Below are 27028 nucleotides of genomic sequence, written 5' to 3' on the forward strand. Positions count from 1 at the left end.
AAATATGTACTCTGTGTACACAAGTACAAATTGATTCAATATATTTGAAGAGCAACTTGGCAATGTGGGTACCAAATGTGGATATATGTATGCATCAAAATTTAAAAACACTTACCCCTTTGGACCCAGCAATCCCTCTTCTCAGTGGCCAAGTAGTACTGCCACATGAGAGCTGTTTTTAGCAAAGATGCAGTTGGGGAGAGACAGATGTTTATTACAGCCTACTATGTGCTTGGAACTGGACTTCATGTTTTCTTATGTAACCTTCACAGCAGCCCTGTGAAGAAGGGACTGTTCTCACTTCACAGGAGAGGAGAAAATGAGGCTCACAGTCAGACTGCTGGTAGGAATGCTCTAGCAGCAGTTAATCCGGAAGGTGCTGAGTGTCAGGCCCTAAGTAAGAGTTCTCAACTCCCTTCTCCCAAACCTCTAGTCGGTTGTTGGGGTCATCAGTTGATGTGTGCTATTTGGTGAGAATATCTCGACCTTGGCCCACATCACAGCCAGGCCTCCTCACACACCTCGAGTGCAGTGTCCAGGACATAAGGATTGATGGTAAAGGAAAACAGGGTCCATCCAGCCTTACTGGTCGCTGGTCTTGGATCCAAAACCCAAAGCAAAGAGTTCTGGAAAGCCATGCTAGACAATGTGGAGCAACCCTTTTTCTAAACTAGTTGGGACTCAAACAAAAGCAGGCCATGATACCAGCTGTTTCTCCCAACCCCCACCCCAAAACCCGAACCTGAATTAAACCACACCCCGGCTATATGGAAGGAGAGGAAGGAATAAACCCATCAGATGGGTGAAACTAGCTCTCCTTGGTGTAAAATGGGGGTGTGACCAAGAGCATCCGAAGAGAATGGAGGGGGGCAGGGGGCTCAAGTGCAATGCGCCTTAGTGTCTGGTGTGTGGCTCCACAGCCCAGCAAACACAGCCAGTTGGCACCCTGAAGTCTGCTCAGCTCAGACCGACACCCCTCCCTTCTCTGCCATCCCAGCCAGTGGCCTTTTAAGGCCTGCAGTCAGAGGAGCACTACTGTCACTAAGGTCTCCATGGTGAAGGCACCCACAGACCTCAAGGAAGTCAGAGAAACCCAGACCTTCTCCTACCCCAGGTAAGCCCCCACATTCCAGTTTGGGCCAATACCTTGGTCGCTGGGGGCCACTGACCTGCTGGGCTTATGTGGGGAACAAGGCAGGAAGACAGTGATGTTCTCCAAGCAAGTGACACTGAGCAGGACCCCCTCCCCCAAATTTTGCCCATTTGAGCAAGACTGAAAAAAGACACCTTTGAACTACTGAAAACAATGGTCATGGGAGTCTAGGATGCTCATAATCTACAGATGCTTTTTGGGAGCTCCAAGGTCCTCCCTAATCTCCGGAGACCACTTCATCTGTTATATGCAATCTTGTAAAGACTCTGGGTCACAGTAAGACAAAAGCAGACAACTGGAATAAACAAAAAGGGGACGTCTTAAGTGTAGCAAAATGTTAAAAGAGCACTCTTTCTGCCTTGGTTTTATCTGAGGCACCAAAGCTAAGGGCAAAATAAAAGCTGCCAAGTGTCCCATATTCTAGAGCAGGATGCAGGACCATCCCTGTGGGAGGGTGGCCCCAAACGGATTCTACATTAGCTGATCGCCCATCTGTAACCTGTGTAAGGAGTGCAGAAAAAATATCCTGGGGCAGGGGGGAATGAGGGGTCCTTACGATATGCTCCCCGGCCACCACCACCACAGGACAGGTGGGTGCTCCCCCTCACCCTCAATCAAGGGAGAGGGACTTCGAGGGACTGTCCCAAATGAGTGGCAAGGGCCAGCACTGGCACTATCAGCAGACTCATGGCTCGAGTCCCCAGGTCTGTGGCAGAGAGAAATGAGAGCACACCGGAGCAGATGCCAGGCCCACAGAGGGACACCTCCCAGGAAGCGGAGGGCAGCCTGGAGGGTGGGGTGGAGGGCGGTGCAAGGGGGCCCAGGAGCCAAGGAAGGAGCTGTAAGTGGTGAGGTGGAGGTGGCGTATCACCCCATCACGGCGGCTGAGTCCGAGGTGCCCAGAAGGGAACCTGTCCAGCAGCAGCTGCCGTGCTTGAGCATCTGGTATACCCACGGGGCACGAGCTCTGAATGACGACTGGATGGGCCACATAAGATGGGCCTTGACCCCTCCTTTTTCCCTCTCCCCTGGTCCAACCCCAAGGCTGACAAACCTTGGTGGGCATGCGGGAGGCAGGAGGGCTGCGGGGTCCTGTGACAGCGCTGACTGTGGGCCCTCCCTCACCCCAGGCCTCTGAGTCTGGTCGGGCTTTACAAGTCCAGACATCCGATTGCTACGCCGGGCTGTCTGCGGTGACCGGGTGGTTAGAACAGATGCAGCTTTTTCATGCCTAACAGCAGAAAGACGAAGAGGCTTGCTAAGCTTTCAGCGTCGACTGGGAAAAGAGCTAGTCCACAGGGTAGGCTGGAAAGGACACTGGGGAAAAAATTAAGTTGGTTTCTTCTTATACCTGACTGAGTCAGCTCATTTAATAAGCTGGTTACATAAGGACACGAGGTATCTCCCAGAGTCCATGAGCAGGGACACAGCTGGGCCTCACGAGGGCCAGGAACCAGAAACTGCCTGGAAAGCCTTCAAGAGGCAAGGCAGGAGCTTTCCCAGATTCTCCCCCTTCTTTTCCTTTTCCCTTGCTTGCAGGTCTCTCTGTTTCTCATTGTGCATCCATCTGCTTTTCCAAGCATGGAATTCCTGAGCTCACATGTCCTCCTGGTCTCAGTGCCAACAAAGACTTACAAGCACCCTCCCTTCCAATGCTCACTCCCGGCCAGAGGCTCCAACTGGCCCGCTCGGGCTGGGTGTCCACTTCAATCCTATCAACTCTGGTTGGAATGAACACTGCTGCTGGAGTTCAGTGCTGTGGGGGGCAGTTGGGGGTGGTTCCCAGGTTCCTAGGAGGAGTCTCAGCCTGGATCTATATCCAAGAAGGTGTCTACATGTACTTCAGCGGCTGTTCATTCCTCTCCTCTCGGAGACTGCATTTTGCTGCCTGGGTGGATTCTGTCCCACGACCCGTTAGATGGTGTCTATTCCTCAGCACCGCCCCCCCCACTCCTGCTGTACCCCACAAAAGCACATCCAACCCTCCAGGCCCTGCTGGGTCACTAAATGTGACACCTGGCTAGGCCCAGATGGGCTCTTCCTGCCCTTCCTGGATTCACCGAGTTTCTCAATAGTCTCTGGATACAGGAGGCAACAAGGTCCCCACTGCTGGGGTGTTCCTGGCAGTATTTTGCTCTGGATTACACTCATGCCATCTACCATCTATGGGGTGCTGTCTGTGTGCCAGGTACCACGCGTGTCTCCTTAAATCTTATAACAGACCTATGAGGTGGGTCTTCTAGTTATACTCCCTTTGACAGAATAGAAGTCAGGGCTCAGAGATGTGACTTGCCCGAGAACACGCAGCCTGAGCTTTACCCTCTAAAGCCCAGGATTTGCACTCCTGCTTCTGCAGCATTAGATCACTGTCCACAAGGACAGAATGAAACAACCAAGGCCCCTCTCTCACCCTGTGATCAACCCCTACACATCTGAGAAACGTGGTGGCCTCCTGCCCGCGGCAGCAGTTATGTGAGCTAGCCCGCCAGCCCATGTGTGCGGAAGAAACTGGATGGACAGTAGGTCCCCAGATGTCAGGAAGCCAGGGCTGTTTACCAGGGCTTTGCCAGGGCTAAAGTCTGGGCCGTCCCCGTCTTGCTTCCACTTGTCCTCCAACCGACTGACTCAGCCCCACCCTTTGGCAGTCCCAGTGTCACCCTGTTTGCCAATTCTGCCTGGTCCAAGCCCTGGGCCACATCATCTGGTAGCTGGGTCCCCGTCTGCCATCTCCATGCCTTCAGGCCTGGAGCTTCCTTACATAGTGTCTCTCAGATCCAGAGGCAAGCCTGACCCAGACCTAATCTTGGATTCTGCCACTTGTGGATACAATGCCTTGGTACCAACCATCACCGAGACATTCAAGTATCTCCGTCTCTCCTGACATGGGGCAGCCTGGGGCAGGTCCGCCCACACAGGAGAACCCAGACACAGATAACCCCTGTCCTCTGTGCGGCCTTCCCGAAGTACTTCCACATGTGGCAGCTCCCAGGTGGACAGGCCATCTGGCTATCCCATTCCCTGTTCACCACTGGTCATGATAAATCTGGCTCTATGGGCTGGTCAAGGGGTGCTCCTTCCCCCCGTTTCAGCATGTGCACCCTCTGGAGACTGAGGGACATCTCCCGAGAGAAGAGAGCTCCTTGGGCAGGGTGGATGAGCCATTTGCCCTGGCCCTTAGGGAGCTGGCAGTGGTCCAGAGCCTGGAAGGGTAATGTAGAGGCACGGAATTAGAATTCCCTTCCGGAGCCATGTGATGACAGAGGCCAACACCCTCATCAGCTCCAAGAGGGAAAAGAATAAGAAGCAGCACAAAGCCTCCTTGAAGCCCAGAATGCCGACCAAGCCCCAGACAAGTGTGCGGGCACGGATTTCTGTCAGCCTCCTCTCCAGCGGGACCCAACAGTGAGGCAGCCCTTCTTCACGGCTCAGGGCAGCGTGGGGCCGTGCTGGGGACACAGGAGAGAGATTAAGGACAGACGTCGCTGTTCAGGACACAGAGGCGGGAGCAGAGGGCGGCCGAGCAGTTGGGTGGGAGGCCTGCAGGCCTGGCTGCCTGACTGCGGGCGCAGGAGAGCCCAGGGAGCACGTGTCTGAAGTAGAAAAGCAGCTTCTCTGCCAAGAGCACAAAGGATTGGCGGGTAGAGAAATGTGTATTAAAACAAGATGCCACCTTTCACCTGACATTTTCTCATAAATAAAAAGGGGCCAGTAGGACCTAGCGCTGATGAGAGCGGAGCTGACAGGCATGCTCACACTCTCGGCCAAGTGGAACTGCCACCTTTCAGAGGGCGCTCCCGCAGGAGCTACCGGAGAGAAGTCACAGATAGGCCATCCAGCAATTCCTCTTCGCGCACTCAGTGTTCCGGAAATACTCCACAGGTGAGTAAAGACCTACCGGTAAAGCTGTTCTCCACCACACTTTCAATCGGAGGGAGAGCGCAGAAGCCACCTGCCTGCTCGTCAGTCGGCACACAGCTGAACGGACCAGCACGCGCCCAGGCCCAACTCAGCGAACCACGCACGTGCCTGCCACGGGCGCCACGGAGCCACCGGACAGAGGAAGAAATTCTATATGTGCTGCCACCAAACAACATTTGTGACTCTTTACATGGAACAAAATGTAAGGTGCAAAACAAAATGAATAAAATGTCCCCATTTTGGTTAAAAAGCACAATATTATTTGCATCCTTCCCCCCCCCCACACACACATACACACATGCACATACATTAGCATATGGGGATTAAAATGTCTGGACACGTACACACCAACTGTTAATTGTGGTTGCTTCTGGGGAGTAGGCAAGGAAGAAAGGGATTTTCACTTCTTACTTCACAGACTTCTTAGTGTGAGTTTTTACAACAAACAATGTGTTACTTTTATCATCTAAAAAGTTTCTAAGGGAATGAGTGGGCACTGAAGGCCCCTCCCCAGCACAGCTTTCTGGGTGGCCACACAGAATGGACGTCTTCCAGTTTCCTGAGCAGCCATTCCTGGACCTCTGAAAGTCTGCACACATTACCCTCTAAAGCTCAACATACACTTGAGTATGGAACTACAGCCTTTCTGAGGGTAACTTTCTAGGCCCTTCTCAGGCACCCTTCTTCCTTACAGAACTGCAAGAATTCATTAGCTCTCAGAGTGGCAACCATCCCCTCTTGTCCTACAGGATTTCCTCTCCTCAAAATTGACTTCTGAGACAGACCTAGCACTTCCTGCTGCCCTAGAGATCAATCTTACAGTCTTTTGTGTGCTCATTTTACAGTTGGGGTAACAAAGCAATAAATGTGGGGTAGTGATCAAGGTTGTGAGATGTGTTAGTTGTCCATTGCTACGTGACGTGACAGATTTACCCCCAAACTTAGTAGCTTACTTATGTATTATTACTTTACAGCTTCCCTGGGTTAGGAAGTTGAGGATATCTCAGCTGAGTGCCTGGCTCAAGAAGTTCTCAAGTTCTCAGTCAAGCCATGGGCTGAGGCTGTGGTCTTATCTGAAGATTCCACTGAGGTGGATTCTGTTTCCAAACTCACGTCGTGGCTGGCAGGCCTCAATCCCTTGAGGAGGGGACTGACAAACACAAGGCAGCTGGACTCCCCCAGAATCCAAAAGACAGGACGAGATCCAAGAGACAGAGAGAGAGAGAGAGCAAGCCCCTCACATTGAAGGCATAGTCTTTTAATAATCTGATCTCAGAATGGATGTCCCATTATTTCTGTCATATTCTACTTGTTAGGAACAAGTGAGTATGTTCTGCCCATGCTCAAGGGGAAGGGATTACATAAGGACAGGAATACCGGGGTTCAGAGAGCACTAGGGCCATCTTACAAGCTATCAACCACTCAGAATCTTTCAGATTCTCGGTATCAATTGTATTAACTCTCCCTTCAAATCAGCAAGGAGACATACAAGGCACCAGGTTAGTCCTGAGGATAGAGAAACTCACTAGCCCTTCCCCCACCCGCAACCTTTGTCCTACTTAGGGCTCGCTGACCTGGGAGTGGGGCTGGCCCTCAGTCCCCCATCTCAAGCCTCCACTCCACACAGGAGGGTCTCCAGAGACATTCTTCTCAATCCACTGTCCGGGTTTCCCCAGAGGGTGAAGGCCTTTTACAGGGAAATGCAGCACATTCTGAGGTTTCTGGCCCGGCACTGGGTCAGACTGGGTTGGGCACTGCTCACTGTTAGGAAGTGGCACTGCAAAGTGGAGAGACCTTTAACTTGAGTCCTGTTTGGCTTCTGCAGCTGTGAAATAAGTTAAAAATAGTGCCTCCCTCAGAGGAAGGAGCATTGGGAGGACTGAATGAGATAATTCTCATAAAGTGCTCAGTGCAGTGCCGGTCACGTGGGAGAGAATAACCAAGGAGTTGTCATTATCCCTATTGCGAGCTTCTGATTAGAAATCTGGACATGAAAGGTCAAAGCAAAGCAGTCATCCTGATGAGTACACGGATTCTTATCTGAAAACACACTTTCTCTTGCACAAAGTGGGCTATGCTCTTACTTCTTTTTGGGGATCAGACACAACTTCTTGATGCAGAGAAATGCAGATTGCAAGTCCCCCCTGTGTCGCGGAAGGGACAAAGGTGACAAGGTGCTCAGCTCTGTGCAGCAGAGCAAATGTCTCCCCTACATGCTTTCCCCCTGCACTGTTTCTCTCCAAGAAGATGGGGGCACTAGACGGAGGATGCGTGAGTTAAGGCTGGGTGAAGCCCCAGCCAGAGCATGAGATGTTGAGTTGCACTTGGTATCCGCCTCACATGTGACATTGGCTAAGTCATATGTCAAATTTCTCACTCACAAAATGGGGGTTTTAATAACATCCACTGGCTTTTTGTAAAAATGGAACACAACTGTGAAGTCCCAGAGAAATGTGAATTTTAAGGTAACAAATCTTCAGACTGTAAAAGTAAAGGCAAAATTCTCTTCTGGAAGGGAGAGATTTAAGACAATATGCAGCTGTCCATTCTAGAAAATAATGGAAAAGGTTTCCTTCATTTGGGATGGTAGTTGTCTTTGCGATTCTTCTGTTGACTAAGAAGCATGTCTGAGATGGGTCAGAGGGCGGCTTTTCCCTGCCTGCTGGGCCTCAGAGAGGATGGATGCCTCAATATGAGGAAGGGGAAACTTGATCAAAGGCTCTGCTTGGCTAGGAAAGGGAGGGCAACAGGTCGGCCCTGAAGCATGTGGCCATCAGGCAAAGAGGAGAAAGGGCATGGCCCAGGAGCTCCAGGAGCAGGCATTCCAGAATGCAAGCTTACGCTTTTCTTTGTGGCACCGACATCCCCTGATCCATCCTAAACTGTGCTTCCCTAGGGGAGGACGGAGGAGGCTGGCTCCACATAGGTCCAGCTACAAGGACTAGGTAGGAAAGGCAGAGATGCTGGGAGGAGGGATCAGAGATTTGGAGCCAGACAGGCAGCTGAGGCACCACGCAGCCACCAGGATGGATCTGTGGAACAAGTGAGTATTCCTTGGGGATCCTTAGAAACACGTGGGGTGGAGAACTAAAACAAAAAAGTCTGGATTTCCTGCATGTGGAATGGCATTAAAGGAAAGGATTACCCTTAATGCTGGCGAACCTGAGGACAGCTGGATAACAATGTGGTCACCCCGAACTGGGAGCCAGTGGACTTGGTCCTGGGGTGGTGGTGGCCACTCCGGTCCATGTTCTGGGAGCAGAAGTGCTACTAGCATTAGACAGTCCAATCCCACCTGCCTTCTGTGGGTAGATGGAGAGAACACCGGGCTCGCCCTTTCACCTCTGCTCTACGTAGGCCACAGCTCAAAGGCACATGCTGATTCTCAAAGTCAAAGCACAGAGAATTGCCATTTGTCTCCATGAGGTATAAGGAATGTGCTCCCTGACAACTGTTTTATGTCTTTCCAAGGCTCTGCTCTAAAGTGAACTGTTTCTGGGGGCGCCTCGGTGGCTCAGTCGGTTAAGCGTCCGGCTCTTGATTTTGGCTCAGGTCACGCACGATCTCAGGGTCCTGGGATCGAGCCCCACATCAGGCTCCATGCTCAGCACAGAGTCTGCTTAAGATATCCCTCTGCCCTTCCTCCCCCTCCTGGCACAGGCACATGCTCTCTCTCTCAAAAATAAAAATAAAAAAATAAAATAAAATGAACTGTGTTTAAAAGGCTTTCTTTCCCTCCCCCTCTAGCCATTTCTGAACTACAGTGAGGCAGCATGGGCTTCTGCATGGTCCCCAACCTGGTCTTCCCTCCTCCAGCCTGATCTCCTTGAAGCTACTCACATGCTGCAGGCAAGGCAGCATGTGTTAAATGCAAGTCCAATCTGGCCATGCCCTTGCTTCAAGCCCTCCATGGCTCCCCACTGCTCTTAGGGGGAATCGGGGCCTAAATTCCCCACTCACAGTGTCTGGGCCCCAGGCGATCTCACCCCTCCCTTCCACTCCAGCTGCTTCTCACAATACCCTCCCCCTCGTTCTCTACTCTCCAGCCAGTTTTTCCAACAAACATGTTTTTCCCTACTTCGGGGCTCTTGCACAAGCTGTTGTCTTTGTCTGGCATGCTCACCTCCCACCTCTTCACCCAGCTTATTCATCCTTCAGGGCTTTGCTCCAGAAAACCCTCCCTGGTCCCCCAGACTGGGTCAGGGCCCCTTTATCTGCTCCTTTGCCTTTCCCTTCATAATGCTCAGCTTACTTTTAGTTTCTTGTTCGCTGCTAGTGATCAGTTCTGGGCTGTGAGCTCCACCAGAGCAGAAAGGGTGTCTGTCTCGCCCATCACCTAACAAGAATGCCCACCCATCATTCGATGGCAGGCTCTGAGAACACACCATCTTGCAGAGGGCTGGCACATGCTGCCCTCAGGCTCAGAGTGTGAGCCCCTCACTCACCTTGCTGTTCTGGGGGCTTTTGGGCATCGGCGTAAACACTTCTTTTTTGAAAGTCCTTTTAGGTCTGTTTGTTCTATACTCAGAAACAACTTGCCTTTATTTTAAACCTCAGAGTCCATAGTTGAAAATAAAGGCTTACTTTATCTACGGCAGGGTTTGCTTGTCTGAAAGAATGCCTTAGGTTCTAGAAATTTCCTTCATATATCAAAAGTCTGGGTAAATTTACCAAGAATGTCTAAATGTTTTCTTACGATTCAGAACTGTCAGAATGCCTTATATTTGTTCCTTGAGAGATCATGATTTCCCACACTGCCTATGGTTACTTTTAGAATCAGCTCTAAACCTTTTAAAATCCATTATATTCTTAATTTTATGTAGCTATTTCCTGGAGGGCATTATAGGTAGTGAAAACCAAACACCCTCTAAGTCAATAAAGCTGTTTAGAAATAAATGGTGGAACCATTCTTTAGAGCTCTTGCCTGCTTTTATTATCACTGCAATCTGAATTGGGTATGAACAAGGAGTTACCATCAGATCAATTTAAGCTGCAAATAATCGACCTATTTCCCACCGCTATTTTTACGCTTTGAAGTAACTGAGAAGAAACATTTTCAGACAGTCTTATTTTTAAAATGAAGTAAGTTTTTCCCTCAGTTTTTTAAATTATGTTTCACGAGAAACAGTGCGCCAAAATGCAGCCAACTGGCCCTAAAATTTGCATGCAAAGGAGCTGGATGACACACGTACACGGTTATTAACACCGCCTAGTGCTATGTGAGGGCACCTCTACTGGGAGTGAGGCACACACAAGTGGAAAGTCCTGAACAGTCCCAGGAAACCAGTTAGCATAAAACCTTTCACAGATAAACTTAAGAGAATCGTTACAAAAATAAACCCCATTCTTGCCATTAGAGGCAAGTATCTGCTGGAGCAGCATCCAAGGTCTCTAGCAACAGAGGCAACAAAGCAGCAGGAAATATCAGGAACTGACCTGAAGTCTCTCCCAGAGAATAACTCCTTCTCCTTGAGGGAAAGACCTACAGTGAGGACTTTGCCAAGGGAAAAAGAAATGGTTTCAGACATTTTTTCCTATATTGCACTTTCCAGGAATTATGTAACTATTCCTCCTTCGATAAACAAATCCAGCCCTGGGACAGGTTGGGTTTCCCGGAGGAAGCAGTACTGAAACCGCAACCTGGATGTGGGGAGGGTCTGTCCACGGTGATCAGATGGGCAGGTAGGGCTCCAGCTGCCCTCAGGACGATGGGCCCACTAAGCCTCCGAATGGGATCTTGCTTCCTTCTTTTTAACGAAACTGTGGCACCCCCCATGGTAAACCCTCACACAGTCCTGAGAACAGAAAGCATGTCGGCATTACCTCCTGTTCTCTCCCTCTTGCTGGGGTATGTCAAGAGTTGTTTTGTATGAGTGCGAGAAATGCAGCCCGACTGGCTGAGGGGGGATGGAAATCGCCATCAGGCTGCAAGCACAGAGCAGGGCAGCTAAGCTGGGCTCTTAGAGGTAAGAAGCAGGAGCGCTGCGCCACACCGAGGCCTAAACAGAGTCTCTCCGCTACCTAATTCCAGGAAGAGGCTGCTGAGATGAGGCCATCAAGGACAAGGAGGGCCATGGCTCTAGAAACTCGGGGCTGGCCCAGGCTATGTGTCCACTGCAAGTGCAGACCACGAGAGCCAACGGGTGATGAACGAGGGCCCTCTGGCCAGTGGCCTGAGGAGATGACTCAGACACGTGGTCTGATTACAAGGGGCAGGGTTCAGAAAGGGGAGACAGTATTGGTCCGTTTTGCCCTCAGAAGCCCAACACATCACCGCCTTGAGGTCCAAGAACAGAGAATGTCACAAGAAAGAGTCAACACAATTCATCCCACTTCATCTAGTATCTGATGGAGGCCACCCACAAGTTATAAATGGCAGAGAACACACAGGTGCCAACTGCAAGGGAGGAATAGGAAAATAATGACCTGCACAGTGGAGGTGGGGCATCAGGAGAAGGCAATGTCAAGAGCTTAGGGCTATGGCCAGACCATGTGGGCCAAGTCCTGGCTCTGCCACTCTCTAGTTGTGTGACCCTAGGCAACCTCTCAGTGCCTGCTTATTCACTGGGCCATTGTGAGTATTCATTGAGATAACGCATTACAACACCTAGCAAAGTGCCAGGCATAGAGAAAGCAGACAATAAACGGCAGCTCTCATGTTCATTCTTAGGAACAGAGAAGAGGTCATCCCTGACAATCTGGGAGCACCTCTGCTAGTTGAACCACTGGGCCTGCAGGAGGCAACGCTCGCCCTAATACTATCTAATTTCATCCCTCAGTTGATTAGCCTCGGGGAGAGTGGGAATGGGTTTGTGAGCTGTGCGTATCAACATGCCCTCCCACTGTAATCTGAGGTAGTGATCTGCATGTCAAGTAGAAAGACACTGTAGAAGCCATAGAGAAGAACAAGGAAAGAATAAGAAAGCATAAAAAAGAAAGCATAGAATGATGTTCGATTCAATAATATGGCACAAGGCTAAAAGGATGTGCAATAATAATATGGCACAAGGCTAAAAGTGTGTGGAAGAGTACTCCCCTACTAAAAGGCAAGATCTCTCATACTGGGTCCAACTAATTGCAGTTTTCAAGGATCACACTTAAAGCAATCTAAAATATTCAAACCCAAAATATAGTCAAAGGTTTATAAAATGAATGTAAATGAGAAATAAAACAGATTTCACCGAAGTAATATCAGACAGAGAAGTAAACACAATTAACAAACAGAATCAAGATCATTTTGTACGGGACACTTCACCATAAATTTACAATTGTTATAAACTTCTTTTTTTTTTTTTTAGATTTTATTTATTTATTTGACAGAGAGAGAGACAGCGAGAGAGGGAACACAAGCAGGGGGAGAGGGAGAGGGAGAAGCAGGACCCCGCCGAGCAGGGAGCCCGATGAGGGGCTCGATCCCAGGACCCCGGGATCATGACCTGAGCCGAAGGCAGATGCTTAACGACTGAGCCACCCAGGCGCCCCATACAATTGTTATAAACTTCTATATCCTAAATAATGTAAGGCAGAAGCTATCAGAAATGCAAGGGGAGTCCAACATATATTTCTGTCCTTGATAGACTAAGTTATCACAAATTAATCATTTAAATATTCTAATGCAATTGTAAGAGTAATTTGAGAGATCTCACCTTACATTTACAAAAAATGATCTTATTTTAAACCACAAAACAAATGTTAAACTTTTTCTTAAACCCAGAAAGCATATATGCCACATATCCTAAACCCATGTAAAAAAATTAGAAGACTATGTTTTTAAAAACCAAAGCTGTTTGTAGCACTGTGATGCGTGAGAGCCAAAAAGTGAAACAATTCAAATGTCCATCAAATAAATAAATAAAATGTGGGGTTTCCACACAATGGAATGTTATCTGACAATGCAAAGGAATGGAGTGATTATGCTCCAACATGGATGAACCTTGGGCACATGATAGTAAAGGGGAAAGAGCCAGTCATAAAAGACCACATACTGTGCAATTAAATTTCTATGAAATGTCCAGAATAAGCAAATCTATGGAGACAGAAAGTAGACTGGCGGTTGCCGAGGGCTGGGGGTGAGAGCAGAAGAGAGCTGGCCAGAAGGAAAAGGGAGTGACCGCTAACGGGTGAGGAGTTGTCTTTGGGATGATGAAAATGTTGCAAAATTGTGTTGATGGCTGCATAACTCTGTGAATAGACTGAAAACCACCGAACTGGACACTCTAAATGGATGGGACGTAAATTCTATCTTCATAAAGCCATTTGAAAACAAGAAGAAAATTCAAGCCCTTAAAAATTAAAAAAACCACTACCTTAACTATTATGTGGATAAAAGAAAAACTGAAACTATAATCACAGAACATTTAAAGAATATCACTGAGAGGGCGCCTGGGTGGCTCAGTCGTTAAGTGACCGCCTTCGGCTCAGGTCATGATCCTAGGGTCCTGGGATAGAGCCCCGTATCGGGCTCTCTGCTCAGCGGGAAGCCTGCTCCTCCCTCTCCCACTCCCCCTGCTTGTGTTCCCTCTCTCGCTGTGTGTCTCTCTCTGTCAAATAAATAAATATAATCTTAAAAAAAAAGAGTATCACTGAGAACACCGTATCACAAAACATGTAGCAGCCATCAGAGCAAAATGTATGCCCTTAACTGTTTTCCAAATTAAAGTGGAGAGGGTAGTATTTATACAAATGAGCCAATAATACAACCAAAGTAGTTAACAGAAATAACAAAACAATTGTAAGGAAAACAGGAGAGATGAACTATAAAAGACAAAAACAGAAAGTCTATATTTCATCAAATATAGGACGTCATTCTAAAACACACTGTTATCTCATGTATAACTACGAAAAATCGCTTCCAATTAATGTCACAATGCTTTGTTTGCCATCATTTGAAAGATGCATCTTAACTTCAGAGGTGCTAAAATGTGGAGACAAAAAGCAGATCTTAGGATGACAGAATATAGCAAACTAGAAAGCAGAAGGACAACGTGACTGATAAAGACAAAGTCTAATTCTCTGGGAAGACCAACAGACATATCTCTGACAAAGCAAATGAAAAAAAAAAAGAGAAAACAAAAATGCAAACTATCAGGAATGTAAAGCAAATACAAACATCCATACATAGGAGGCTAAAATTTATAGGAGAATATTATATAAAACTATGGTCAAAGAAAACTAAATGAGGAAAAGAACTCCATGCAAATAATTCTGTAAACTTGGGTCAAGTGGACAACTTTCTCTGAAAATTAAATTTCCCAAAATGACTTTAAAAGAATTTGAAAACAGGGGCGGCCTGGGTGGCGCAGTCAGGTAAGCGTCCGACTCTTGATTTTGGCTCAGGTCATGATCTCAGGTTCATGGGACTGAGCCCCACGTTGGGTTCCACACTGGGCATGGAACCTCCTTAAGATTCTCCCTCTTCCTCTGCCCTACCCCCCCACTCGTGTTCTCTCTCTCTCCCTCTCTCAAAAAAAAAAGGAATTAGAAATCAATGTTCATGGAAGATATTTGTAAGTTGTCAAAAATGTACCTCCAAGAAATTAACACTAGATCTCTGAAAATATTAGGGAGCCACTTCTATAAAATCTTAATTTTCCTTATTATTAGTGTTATTTTTAGGTCATAAAAGACAGAAATATTTTTCATGAAATTAGCATTACCATGAAACCCAAACTACAAGAAGTATTTTTCACCTATCAAATTGGCGAAGAAAAAAAAATGAGAGAGAGAAAGGAAAAGAAAAAAACCCACAGACGAAAATACACAGTATTTGTTCACATGGGAAAAATAGATCATTTTAACCCCTTGCAATGAAAATGTAAGTTGCTACAGCCTCTATGGAGAGTGTTTTGAAAACATACATAAAAAAGCAAAAATCTGCATATGTTTGCCCCAATAATCACACTTCTAAGAATTTATTGTAAGGTAATAATCATAACTATATGCAAGAGGTTTTTGCAATAAGGATGCTCACTGCAACATTTTAATAACAAAAATGTAGAATCAACCTAAATGTCAATGTTAGCAAATTCAAGTTTGGCAAATCCCATGCAATGGGATTGAGACATAGTATAGAAATGCAGGTAATAACAATAAATGTTCACTATAAACATGGATTTTTATATGCACCCAAACAAATAAAGAATATGATGCAAAACACTGATTATATCTACGTGGGGAGACAAATGATATTGATTTTCTTCCCCTAATCCCTTACAATGAACATACATTATTTTCTAATCAGAAAAATCAATAATCATTACAATTTTGTTGGTACAAATCTTATAAAATATGTTAATAATGCCCAGAGATCCAGAACAGAGAATTTTGGCCCTGAGTTCCCCTAGTTAAAGAGGATGTGGATGAACCTTGTGACCCTTCTAAGCTGTAGGCTGGGGAGGCTTGTGATTCACAGGTTACTTATATAAGAAGCACAATATCCCTTGTTTCAAGGCGCTCAGCAAGGTTCCCATCCTTGGGAAGTATCGAAGGCCTGCTCCAATCTGAGGAACTAACCAATTACCTCTTTATCCATGGCCCATGCTGCTTCTGGAAATTTCTCAACTAGAAACTGTAAAAACATCTCATTTGGCACTGAGCAGGTTTCTTAATAAATAATAAGCCAATTCAGACTCCTACCTAGATAGGGAATACTGGGAACCATCTTCAGGCTTCGGATATATTCCCGGGTCCGCTTGTAATTATCTTCTTTAGACATCAAGTAGTCCAATTTCTCAAAGGTGGTCTTGTCTTTTCGATTCAAAAGCTGAAGCGACAAGAAAACATAGAGTATGAGAGAGAAGAGAAATAAACCAGAAGAAACTTAAAAAAAAAAAAAAAAGGCTAATAACTGTGCACAAAGACTGAGGGAAACGTCCTAAATGACACATCTGCAGTGTACCACGTCCTGGGTACAACTGAAGATTTTAAGAGGCTGTTACATGCAGAGATGAAGTTTCATGGCCTCGATTTTGTCATTTTTCACAGAATCTCACACTTGGAAGATATCCTCCAAAGCTACCTAGTCCACAATTCGAAATGATGCCACGACACCCTGCACACCTACCTCCATGGGTGCACGGACCCTGCAACAGCAGGGGGCTCACAGAGTGAGGCCCATTCCAGATGCAAGGGCCCCCAGAGTTTCTGCATCACTACATCAGGTCTCTCCCTGGGTCCATGGCTTCTTGCTCTCTCCTCAACATCTTCTCCACTGCTGAAGGGCCCCAGGAAATTTGACACGGTCCACTCGTGTGTGTTGTGCCCACAGCCAGGCTGCCTCTCCCATCTAGGCTATCCCAGATTCCCTGCAGTTGATGGCTGTGTCATATTTATACTGGGTACAGTATTTTAATCCAAAGAAGCCAAGCTTCTTTTCCAAATGCAGTCATCCTCAGGGTGATTTAGTTAAGCAAAGACAGGATGAGCATGTACCCACAGCCACAGGTACATAAAGATCCTTTATGACTGAGATCTCCAGTATGTAAAGCTTGGTCACCAGGGAAGGGATGGTCATTGTGCATAAGGAGCCTTCTTGGAAGGAAGAAATAGAAATCTGAACTCCTGGTTTTCCAGACTCATGTTGTGGTTGTCCTGCAAGTCCCAAGCTAAGACCCAGTAGCGAGAAGGCTCCTTAAATAAAATGGCTTTGAGGAAAGGAGTCTAGGCTGGGAGACCTGGTTTCACAGGAGGATTTGGGGGAGGGTCACTCAGAGAGGGCTGGCCTTGGCACAGCATGTGGCTGATGTTGGGAGCTCCCCCAAGTTTAGCTTTCAGAACCCAGTGCCTCCAGGATTTGAGATCAATGGCTGAGTCCAGCAGGACATACGGGGCATCTCTGGTCAAGCTTGGTTTTGGGCCCCTGATGGTGCAAGGATATGGGCCTGCGGCCCTGCCACGTCCATCAGACTCAGTAGGCCAGTGTTCAATTGCCCTGTCATGCAGCACAGAGAAGTGGAACGGTCACTGTCCAGCACCAGGGGAAGCAGACCTTTTGTACTCAAGTAACCCCTTTGGGTTTAGTACAAATACAGTGCAGTTCCTAGGACCTGGGTCTGCAAATCCCAAACTCAGGCCACGCCTGGTGCATCAGAGAGCCCAAACTGCTCTGGGCAGGCCCTGCCCACTTCCTTGATCCTTGGCCTCCAGAGTCACAGAGGATGAAGCCGTACGACAGCCCAGCTAAGCAGTGACAGCTTAAGGACTTCAGGGAAGAAGGCAAAAGAATTAGCTGGAAAAAAGGTCCCAGTGCTGAGGAAGTTGGAGAATAAATAGCAAGCTTTTTTTTACCCCACTGAGAAATTCAGGACATATGAAAGTAGAGATGCTACACAGATGCTGGGGACAACGGCTTCTTAACTGGCTTGTGAATCTGAAGCTGCTACTCAGTATCACATGAACAAATGCACAGGAAATAACACGATCTCCCATTTGCTTTTTGTACACCATAATGTACACCTCATCTGATCTTTACAAAGCCCAGTGACAAAGACAGAGCCAGAACAGCAGGTTCGACATCACAGAGATGAAGTGACCTGTCTGAGGATCCTTGGGGAATGTGACTCAATAGAGGAGGGGGACGTATATTATAGCAATGCGGTAAGCAAATAGAGACTAAGAATCCAGACAAATAAATAAATTATGGGCAAGGGAAGCGTCAAGGAAAGCTCTACATAGAAAGGAGCATTTGAAATGAACATTCAAGGGTGAGAAATTCATTAAAGAACAACATACACCCAGATCAGAACCAGATACTCTAGCTGTGAACTGCCCCACTGTAAAGCTGAGCAGACTCCTGACTCTGTTGGCCGGGAGGCCATTTCTTTACTAAATGCAACCTAGAACCCCACTGAATTCTTTGGCAATCACCCATGTTCATGCAGCAAACAAATTCCTGTTATCCTCACACACTACAGCTGAGCCATGCTGCCATCCAATGCTTCCACCACTGGTCTCTGGACCCAGCTGGGGGACTGCCCATGTCCCCCACCATGTCCAGCCTCCCTGCCTAGCCTGTCAAGTGCCTCTATGCATGGTACCCCAGAGGTGATCAGCCTGTCATCTGTGTCCTGGATATGCACAGATGGATATGACCAGGCCAATATGAGGTTGTTCCTGAAAATCACCCTGTACATTGACTTCAAACTGATAATCGGGGTTCTTTAGCAGAGTGAGACAACCAAAGGCAGCCACATTTGTGTGCTTCCTAAATTTAAAACCAGGCTCCTCCAGGTCATACCTCCCTCTGTTAACCTTGCCTCTACACACATACTTCCTACCAACCCCCTCACCACCCCTCACCACCCCCGCCAACCACACACAATCACATAAACACCCAGAAGGGCTGGATCTGGTTAACTTCACTCATCTGTTCCATTCTGTGCCCACAAATGAAATTCAGGATGGCATCAGATTTCTGAGGAGTAACGCACAGGATGCCAGAAGACTCAGAACATTTATTTCCCATACATGTATTTGAAAACTACTTGAGAACTTCCTCTAACAAAATAAAGGAATAAACCAAGTACAGGAAGATATGGGATATAGGAAACAGTGGATCCAATCCAGAAGTAGTAAATGGAGGCTCTGGGATGACAGATGAACAACAGGCCTTCAGAATGACTGGTTCACATAGTATCAGCCCTGGAAGAGATGTCTCCAGAGAAAGAGAAGTCTCAGTAGAAAACCTGATAGGATAGCACGTTTGTCTGGGGAGGAAATGGATCTATTTATTATACACAACAAAAAATTAAATTAAAATAAAATAATTTTAAGATTTTATGAATTATGTAAAAGTCTCATAACATACTATAAAACACATGTTTATTATATATAATAAAATAATCTAAAAATTATATATTTATTATACATATATGTGTGTGTGTGTGTGTATATATATATATATATATATACATATATATATATATATATATATAGTTGAGCCTTGAACAATGCAGGGGTTAGGGAGCTGACCACCTACACAGTCAAAAATCCACATATAACTTTTGACTTCCCCCAAACTTAACTACTAACATCCTTTTTTTTTTTTTTTTAAAGATTTTATTTATTTATTTCACGGAGAGAGACACAGTGAGAGAGGGAACACAAGCAGGGGGAGAGGGAGAGGGAGAAGCAAGCTTCCGGCAGAGCAGGGAGCCTGACGCGGGGCTTGATCCCAGGACCCCGGGATCATGACCTGAGCCGAAGGCAGACGCTTAACGACTGAGCCACCCAGGCGCCCCTTCTAACATCCTATTGTTGACCAGAATACAGACAATATAAACAGTCAATTAACACATATTTTTATGTTATATGTATCATATACTATATTCTTACAATAAAGCTAGAGAAAAGAAAATGTTATTAAGAAAATCGTAAGGAAGAGAAAATACATAAATAGCATTGTACTGGGGCGCCTGGGTGGCTCAGTCGTTAAGCGTCTGCCTTGGGCTCAGGTCATGATCCTGGAGTCCCTGGATCGAGTCCCGCATCGGGCTCCCTGCTCGGCGGGGAGTCTGCTTCTCCCTCTGACCCTCCCCCCTCTCATGTGCTCTCTCTCATTCTCTCTCTCTCAAATAAATAAATAAAATCTTTAAAAAAAAAATAGCATTGTACTGTATTTATCGAAAAAATTCTGTGTGTAAGTGGACACACGCAGTTCAAATCCATGTTGTTCAAGAGTCAACTGTATTATATAAAAATCTGATAAAATATTCATAATAATATTTTATATATATGTATGTATGTATGTATCTACCACATATACCATCTATCTACCAGATAGTATACATATATCAAATAGCATTATATATTTCACTATTATAAATTAGATATACTATAATACAATAATATATATACTATACTATAATATTATACTGCAATTATATACCAGTATAAGATATTATGTAACATTATATATTTTATCTGGTAGATAGATGGTAGTTAGAGTAAGAATTTTTTTAAGGGAATTAGAAATTCCAGGGAAACAAAAAGGTATTCCAGGAAGGACATGTTATTCATAGTTTACTACTTGACTATACAGAGAGCTATATTTACACATTTCTACTAACTAAAACACTGAATACTCCTTTAACAAAAGTGATTTAACTATAGTAACATGAGTGTTTTGTTTTGTAATTTTAAGTAGGTTCCATGTCCAGTGTGGAGCCCAACATAGGGCCTGAACTCACGACCCTGAGATGGATCTGAGCTGCGATCAAGAGTTAGATGCTTAACTGACGGAGCCACCCAGGTGCCCCAGTAACATGAGGGTTTTTGAAGAAAGAGAAAAGGTAGTTCAGGAAAACTAAACCAACATCCATCATACAAAGAAGTCACCAACTATTATCTAAAGTGAATGGCTCAAGAAATTGTAGCAAAAGCACATGGGTGGAAATGTGACAGAAACTAGCAGAAGAAACCACTAAAGAACTGGAAGTGGTTGCCTCTGGGGTATGGGGTATGGAGGATGGATCAATGAATCTTAGTTGTTTCACTAAGCCTTTCTGTACTTAGTGATTTTTAAAATTAATGTGCATGTATTATGTTGAAAAAATTCTTTTAAGACAATTTTTTAAATATAGGGTTCATTTATTCAAAAAATAACAGCATTTATTCATGCATGTTTTAAACTTTTATTACAACTAGAGCCATAAATTCACACGAACTGAAGGTCCTTGAGATTTCAGACCTTAATGGAAGCCTCAGGAAGGAACCATCAAAACTACATACAAGAAAATAAATTACTTTGCCTGCACAAGTCAAACAGATACTGAAAGCATTCATGCTCAGGAAAAGAGGTAAGAAAATAAGATCAAGGGGCGCCTGGGTGGTTCAGTCGGTCGGGTGTCTGCTTTTGGCACAGGTCACGATCCCAGGGTGCTTGGATCGAGCCCCGCAGTGGGCTCCCTGCTCAGCAGAGAGCCTGCTTCTCCCTCTCCCTCTGCTGCTCCCCTTGCTTGTGCGCTCTCTCTCTCTCACTCTCTTTCTCAAATTAATAAAATCTTAAAAAAAAAAGAGAGAAGATGATAAGATCAAGGAAGAGTTCACCCAATACAATAGGAAACTTCACTTCTGGCAAAGCTGAAGCCGTGAGACTTCCTGAGGTTTCCTCCACAATATTTACAATGACTGGGGTTAATTGTGCAACTACATGTGTCTCCCTCAGCAAACAGGGAATTCCATGAAGGCAGCAACCATGCTGGTTGTGTTCCTGCCACTATTTCCTCAATCTGGTATGGTTCCTGACACAGAGAGTACATTGCCTAAGTATTTGTTGAATAAAAGAGTGGAAAAACTAACAATGATTACTTAAAAATCCAAATCCTTGGAAAATTTTGAAAACTCCAATAACTCTTGGGTAAAAGAAAAAAAATAAAAGCCAGGATTATGGATGATTTACAAACCACAGTGAGAAACCATACGTTAAGCTATGTGATGCGGCCAAAACTGTACTGAGAGGAAAATGCATGGTTTTAAACTCTTTTCAAATTAAACAAATAAGATTATAAATGAACTAAACATTCAACTCAAGAAGCTCGAAAAATGGGTGGGGGGTAAGGGAAATCGATTAGTAGATAAAATTAGAAATTGATATGTTACAAAACAAAACTAAATGCCAAACCTATAGAAAGGATAACTAGACCCGAGAACTACTTTTTATATCAACAAACCAGGTAAACCCTTTCTACAAACAGGGCAAAAAGCAAAAATATAGAACATTAGGATTGAGAAAGGGTCTGTGACCACTGATGCAAAGTACATTAAAATTACAAAGTAAAAATCAAGCCGCAGGATACTGATATTACATCATTTTCGTGATACCAAGTGTCAGCTGCATGGGATAAATGGGACTCGTAAACCACGGGGTCAAAAGCCAGGAAGATCACAAATCTTGGTCAAAGAGGTTGCTTTTGGAAATTTCCCTTATCACACACACTCTGAGAACCTACATGTGGCACTTGTATTGGACTAATAATGAAAACTTCCCTCATCTGGTAAATAGCTCAAACCTGGGAGCTGTCTCCATGGAGGGAAAAAGAAAAAGTCCCTCCAAATCCTCTTCATGAGGACACTGGTATCTTGTTCCCTCGCCTTGAGAGAATAACTTTTCTTGATACGTGGAAATGCTTTTCAACAAAGAGCCTGTTGCTCCAAATACGTTAAAACTGGCTCAAAATTCTATTTCAATTCCAGTGTCTACTGCTGGTATGGAAAGAATTTTTAGTGCTGTGGACAATCTATAGACCAATGGATTGAGCAGACTGAGTGTGGAATGAGTGAGGAGTAAAACAAGGGCACTTAGAAGAAGTCATTTTTACCTCTTTTGATACAAACTATCAGTTTCTGAAAAATAAATAAGCTACAAAGTCGTGTATCTAACGTAAACTACTTGCAGTGGAGCCTGTCATAAGATAAGGGAACCTTGTGACTTGGAAACTTCGTAGGTATCTGGGATAGCTGTCTGTCCCTATTTGTCTTTGACTAGGGCCTTCTGTAACTCTGTACAGATAGAAGTTAACTTGTGGAAAATGTAGTCACATCCACAGAAAGGCAAATTACGTTTCAAGAAATGCCACTGATTATCACCCTGGGAATACTAGTTTCGTAGCCATTTAAAAATTATTTTGGCATTCTAGAGTGCCTGGGTGGCTCACAGTCGGTTGGTTAAGCATCTGCCTTCGGCTCAGGTCCTGATCTCAGGGTCCTGGGATTGAGTCCCATACTGGGCTCCCTGCTCGGCAGGGAGTCTGCTTCTCCCTCTCCCTCTGCCTGCCACTCCCCCTGCTTGTGCACTCTCTCTCTCCCTCAAATAAATAAATAAAATCTTTAAAAAAATTATTTTGGCATTCCTTATGTAACTATAAAAGTATAGTACTCTGGATTATCTTTTGATAATATCTTCCTGGTTGTAATATTTTAATATTTTACTGGTTCTCCCACTAATTAAGGGCTTAAATAAAATCTTTGGCAAGTTTTCATTTTATATCTATGAGTCATGAGTTCACCTTTTAAAAACATTATCCTTTAACAGTTTACATGCACACACACATATATACATACATTCGCATGCATACATACATAATGTATAATCTTATAGGACAATTTTTACCATGTGTTTCCAATAATTTTGCTAAATTTTAAAAATTCTGCTCATAGTAACCCAGGGAGACATTCTCACAAAGCTACCAAAGTAGAGCCAGAAGGTTGAGACTTGTCCCCAAATGGAAACTTGCCAAGGGCCCATCCTGTCTCCAGAGTTGGTCTGAGTAGGTGAGGAGTCAGGCATCAAATGTGTGTCCCCATTTGTCCAACCTGGTTGAAAAACGAAAAAGGCTAGCTAAGACAGGAAGGGTAAGAAACAATGAGAGGGCTCTGGAGAGAACAGACTCCATTATGGGGAGGAGGACCTTCAGGAAGAGGTAGTTAGAGAAACAAGTCTCTAAGGATTTCAACCTGTAAAGACAGGGCTGGAGAGGCCCTCAAGGCCAAAAAAAAAAGCACAAATAGTGGCCTGGAGGTAGGAACACACAGGGATGCTCCAGGGAGCAGTAGTTTGGCAGCAATGTTGCTTTGGACAAGACTGGAAAGGCAGTGCACTCCTATGTCTACTGTGCGACATTATTCACAATGGCCAAGATACGAAAGCAACCTAAAAGTCCATCAACAGACAAATGGATAAGGACAATGAGGTATTTGTATACAATGGACTATTTATTATACAGCCATAAAAAAGGATGGGGTTGTGCCATCTGCGACATCACGGGTGGACCTACAGGGTGTTATGCCAAGTGAAATAAGTCCGACTGAGACAGACAAGTGCCATATGATTTGACTCAGAAACCAAATGAAGAAACATTTAAGAAACAAAAAGCAGAATCCTGTAAATCCAGAGAACAAATTAATGGTTGCCAGAGGCAAAGGGGTTGGGGGGATGGGCAAAATGGGTGAAGCGGGCGGGAGATACAGGCTTCCAGTTGTGGAATGAGTAAGTCACGGGAGTAAAAGGCCCAGCGGGAGGAATAGAGTCAGTGATACTGTGACAGCGTGTGTGGTGACGGATGGCGGCTACACCTGTGGGCACAGCAGGATGTATAAACTCGTGAGTCACCGTGTTGTACACCCGAAACTAATGCAACGTTGTGTGTCCACTACACTCAAATAAAAAAATTAATAATAATTTTAAAAAGACTGGAAAGGTTGTAGGGAGATGGAAACTTGCCACTTGGCAAAGTATGTTTTTAGCGTTGCCATTTGGAAACCACAGACATATGACGACCATTTTGGCTACTCGTTCTACTCTTCTGATACATCCACTCGACTTGCAAACAGGGCACCAATCACAACAGCCAAGCATGAACAGCAAATACTAATCAAAGGGGTAAAGAATGAGTCGATTGTGGCCATGTGTGGACAGGGAATCCCTCTGGCTAGCCCTTGCATCTCCCGTGCACACGGCTTGGGCCACTGAGGGGCTATGTCTCTGATGGCGGCAGATGCTCCACTGGCCACAGCGGAAAGGTTATGGTTTTTTTTGAGGTCAGGAAATAGGTGTGAAGTAGGTATGAAACCTTTCGGTATTTGCTGCCGTTGCCAAAATGCCTCTACTGTGTCCTCTATGCTCTGCAGTATGTTCACTACCTGCGAGCATTCACTAAGCACCACACTCTCAAATCTAAGTTTCCCCCCAAAAACACCCATCAAGACATACCAATCCTCTTATCCCAGCTCTGCATCTCCCCTGACTCTCAGGGATTGCTGGAGTCCAGGGTTAGAAACCCAAATGATGGTTAAAAATTGGCTGACATTATATGCATTATTATAAAACTGGGGATGGTGAATCAATGTTCAAATGGCAGGTTAAAAAGAACGGCATCAAAAGGATTATATCAGAACTTCCCACTTGGGAAGAGTGGTGGGCAAAGAGCCCCCAGCCAAGCAAGGAGTATGAAAAACCAAGTGAAGACACTGGAGCTCTTCGGGGCGATCACTCCAGCAATGGTGTGAGGAAGGGCCCGGGAGACCAGGAGCAAGGAGAGCAGCCCAAAAGATGGTGATGACCTCAGGTCAGAGATAACCAGGCCTGGCTCACTCGAGAATAGTCAAAAATAACACTAACAACAATAACAGCTGCAGCTAATACTCACCCAACACACTTCCCGATGTGCCAGACACAGTGCTCAACATTTTTTCATATATTTACTCGTTTAATCCTTACCATAGAGGCAGGTCCGAGGCTAAGCCCAGGTATCTGATTCAAGAGCCTATGTTCTTAATCTCCATGGGACACTGCCCCTCACTGTCGGCCTGGGGTCCCCACACCGATTCAGGTCTTGTGTACTCAGACCCCATAGCTGCCTGAGGTACAGGCTGGGGTGACAGTTCCCCAAAGGTGACTTCTTTTCCTCATGCTTTCATGGGGCTCCCCCAAGCTGGACAGAGATGTTCTGATGGGTGACACTTGAGGGTTCTTGGGTTCGTATGGGTAGCTGAGTTCCAGCCCCCCATGTGCACAGGGCCTGCGACCTGGACCTTCCTCCCATGCACTCAGGAGAACCCTAGAGCAGCCACAAAGCCAATACACAGTGGCTTCTTCTCAACTGTGCTCACGGTGCTGACTCTGAGAGCATGCTTTATTTCCAGCACATGGTGACTTCCCTTTCTTGGCTTCTGGTTCAGCTTTGCATCTTGGTTTTTAATTTGGTTGTATTTTATCCAGCATTTATTTGTGTTTGTGTGTTTGGAGCAGGCAATCAGGAGGGAGGGGCTTATTCCCCATCAGCTCTGTCTACCATATTGCCTCAAAGTCCAAAACACAATCTGCTAAGAGAGTCTTCTGGCACTCACGATCACTTCCTGGAAACCAAAGCTTGATTTCAGATGTGCCAAGCGTGAGCTGTCAAAGGAACATGGAAGCAGAGGGCTGTGCGGAGCAGGCGTGGGAACAAGGGTCTAGGGCTGCAGAAGGAGGCTGAGCATGAGCTGCAGAGACTGCCTCCACTGGGCTCTGAAGCGATGGTGAAGCTCTCCATGCCGTCGGGTCCCCAAGGGATAGGAAGCAGATGGGAGGGCGGGAATTGGGGTCAGAGCCTCACAGAACACTTATATCCAGTGGGCGAGAGGAACAAAAGCGGTCAGGGAGGAGCCAGTTGTCAGAACAGCCAGAAGAGGACTAAGCCAAGGGAAGGAGATTTTTCAAGAAGGGTGTGATGAAGTATCTAATGTTGTGGCAATGAAAGGAAGGTGAGGGTGACCATGTCAGCAGAGTTCATGACTGGGACCTTCTGAGAAGCAGTGCAGGCACGGCTATGAGGAAGGACAGGGGAATGAGTAATTGGAGACGCAAACGTTGGTTTCCTCTGCCCTCCAACTCCTCACCCCCTCACCCATCTTGCCTCCCACCTGAGCCGAGGCTCAGGAAAACCTGAAAGAGACAGCCCATGCCTACCACCACCTTCTCAACAACATCAGAGGGGGGCCCCTGGGGCACTACATCAGACACGGGGAGCAGAGGCACTGCCTGAATAAAAGACTTGAAAGTCCGAAATATGTGAATGCCACACATCTGCCTTCTCAGGACCTTTGCAAAGTGGCTGTTCTCCAAACTGCAGAGCTTGATGACCCTGTGACCCCAGGTGTCTGGAGAGGTTCCGTTTCCAGGTCCCCACCCTGCAGACCAGGCCACCTGGCCCACTGGCTAGGATTTCCCCTTGCTGCTGCAGATGAATCAAACTGCCTGGATCAATTCAGTAGGAGCGAGCAAATCATGATAGGAACATGCAGACAGCCAGCAGAGCACGCGTGCATGTGCGTGTGCGTGTGTGTAGCACATGACTATAATTACTGTAAAGAGTGACTCACCCAAACTCCAGGAATTCCATACCCCCAGGTCACTCATGAGTAAGTCAGCCTCCTCCTGGGACCACCCTGACCAGAGAAAAGGCTTCACCATCATCCTAGTTG

At 45.9% G+C, this 27028-nt stretch overlaps 1 protein-coding gene across 2 annotated transcripts in view; it reads right to left on the reverse strand.

Annotated features, from left to right (window-relative positions):
* Positions 1 to 27028, reverse strand: part of RALGPS1 (Ral GEF with PH domain and SH3 binding motif 1) — a 273380-nt gene that overhangs the window by 133334 nt on the left and 113018 nt on the right. For both annotated transcript variants that reach the window (XM_035015774.1, XM_035015775.1), the window contains one exon: positions 15707 to 15833. In XM_035015774.1, the coding sequence (XP_034871665.1) occupies positions 15707 to 15833 (127 nt within the window). The remainder of the gene's footprint in view (positions 1 to 15706; positions 15834 to 27028) is intronic.

Source organism: Mirounga leonina, unplaced genomic scaffold (assembly GCF_011800145.1).
Source record: "Mirounga leonina isolate KUSES-001 unplaced genomic scaffold, KU_Mleo_1.0 Mir_170, whole genome shotgun sequence".
Lineage (NCBI taxonomy): Eukaryota > Metazoa > Chordata > Mammalia > Carnivora > Phocidae > Mirounga > Mirounga leonina.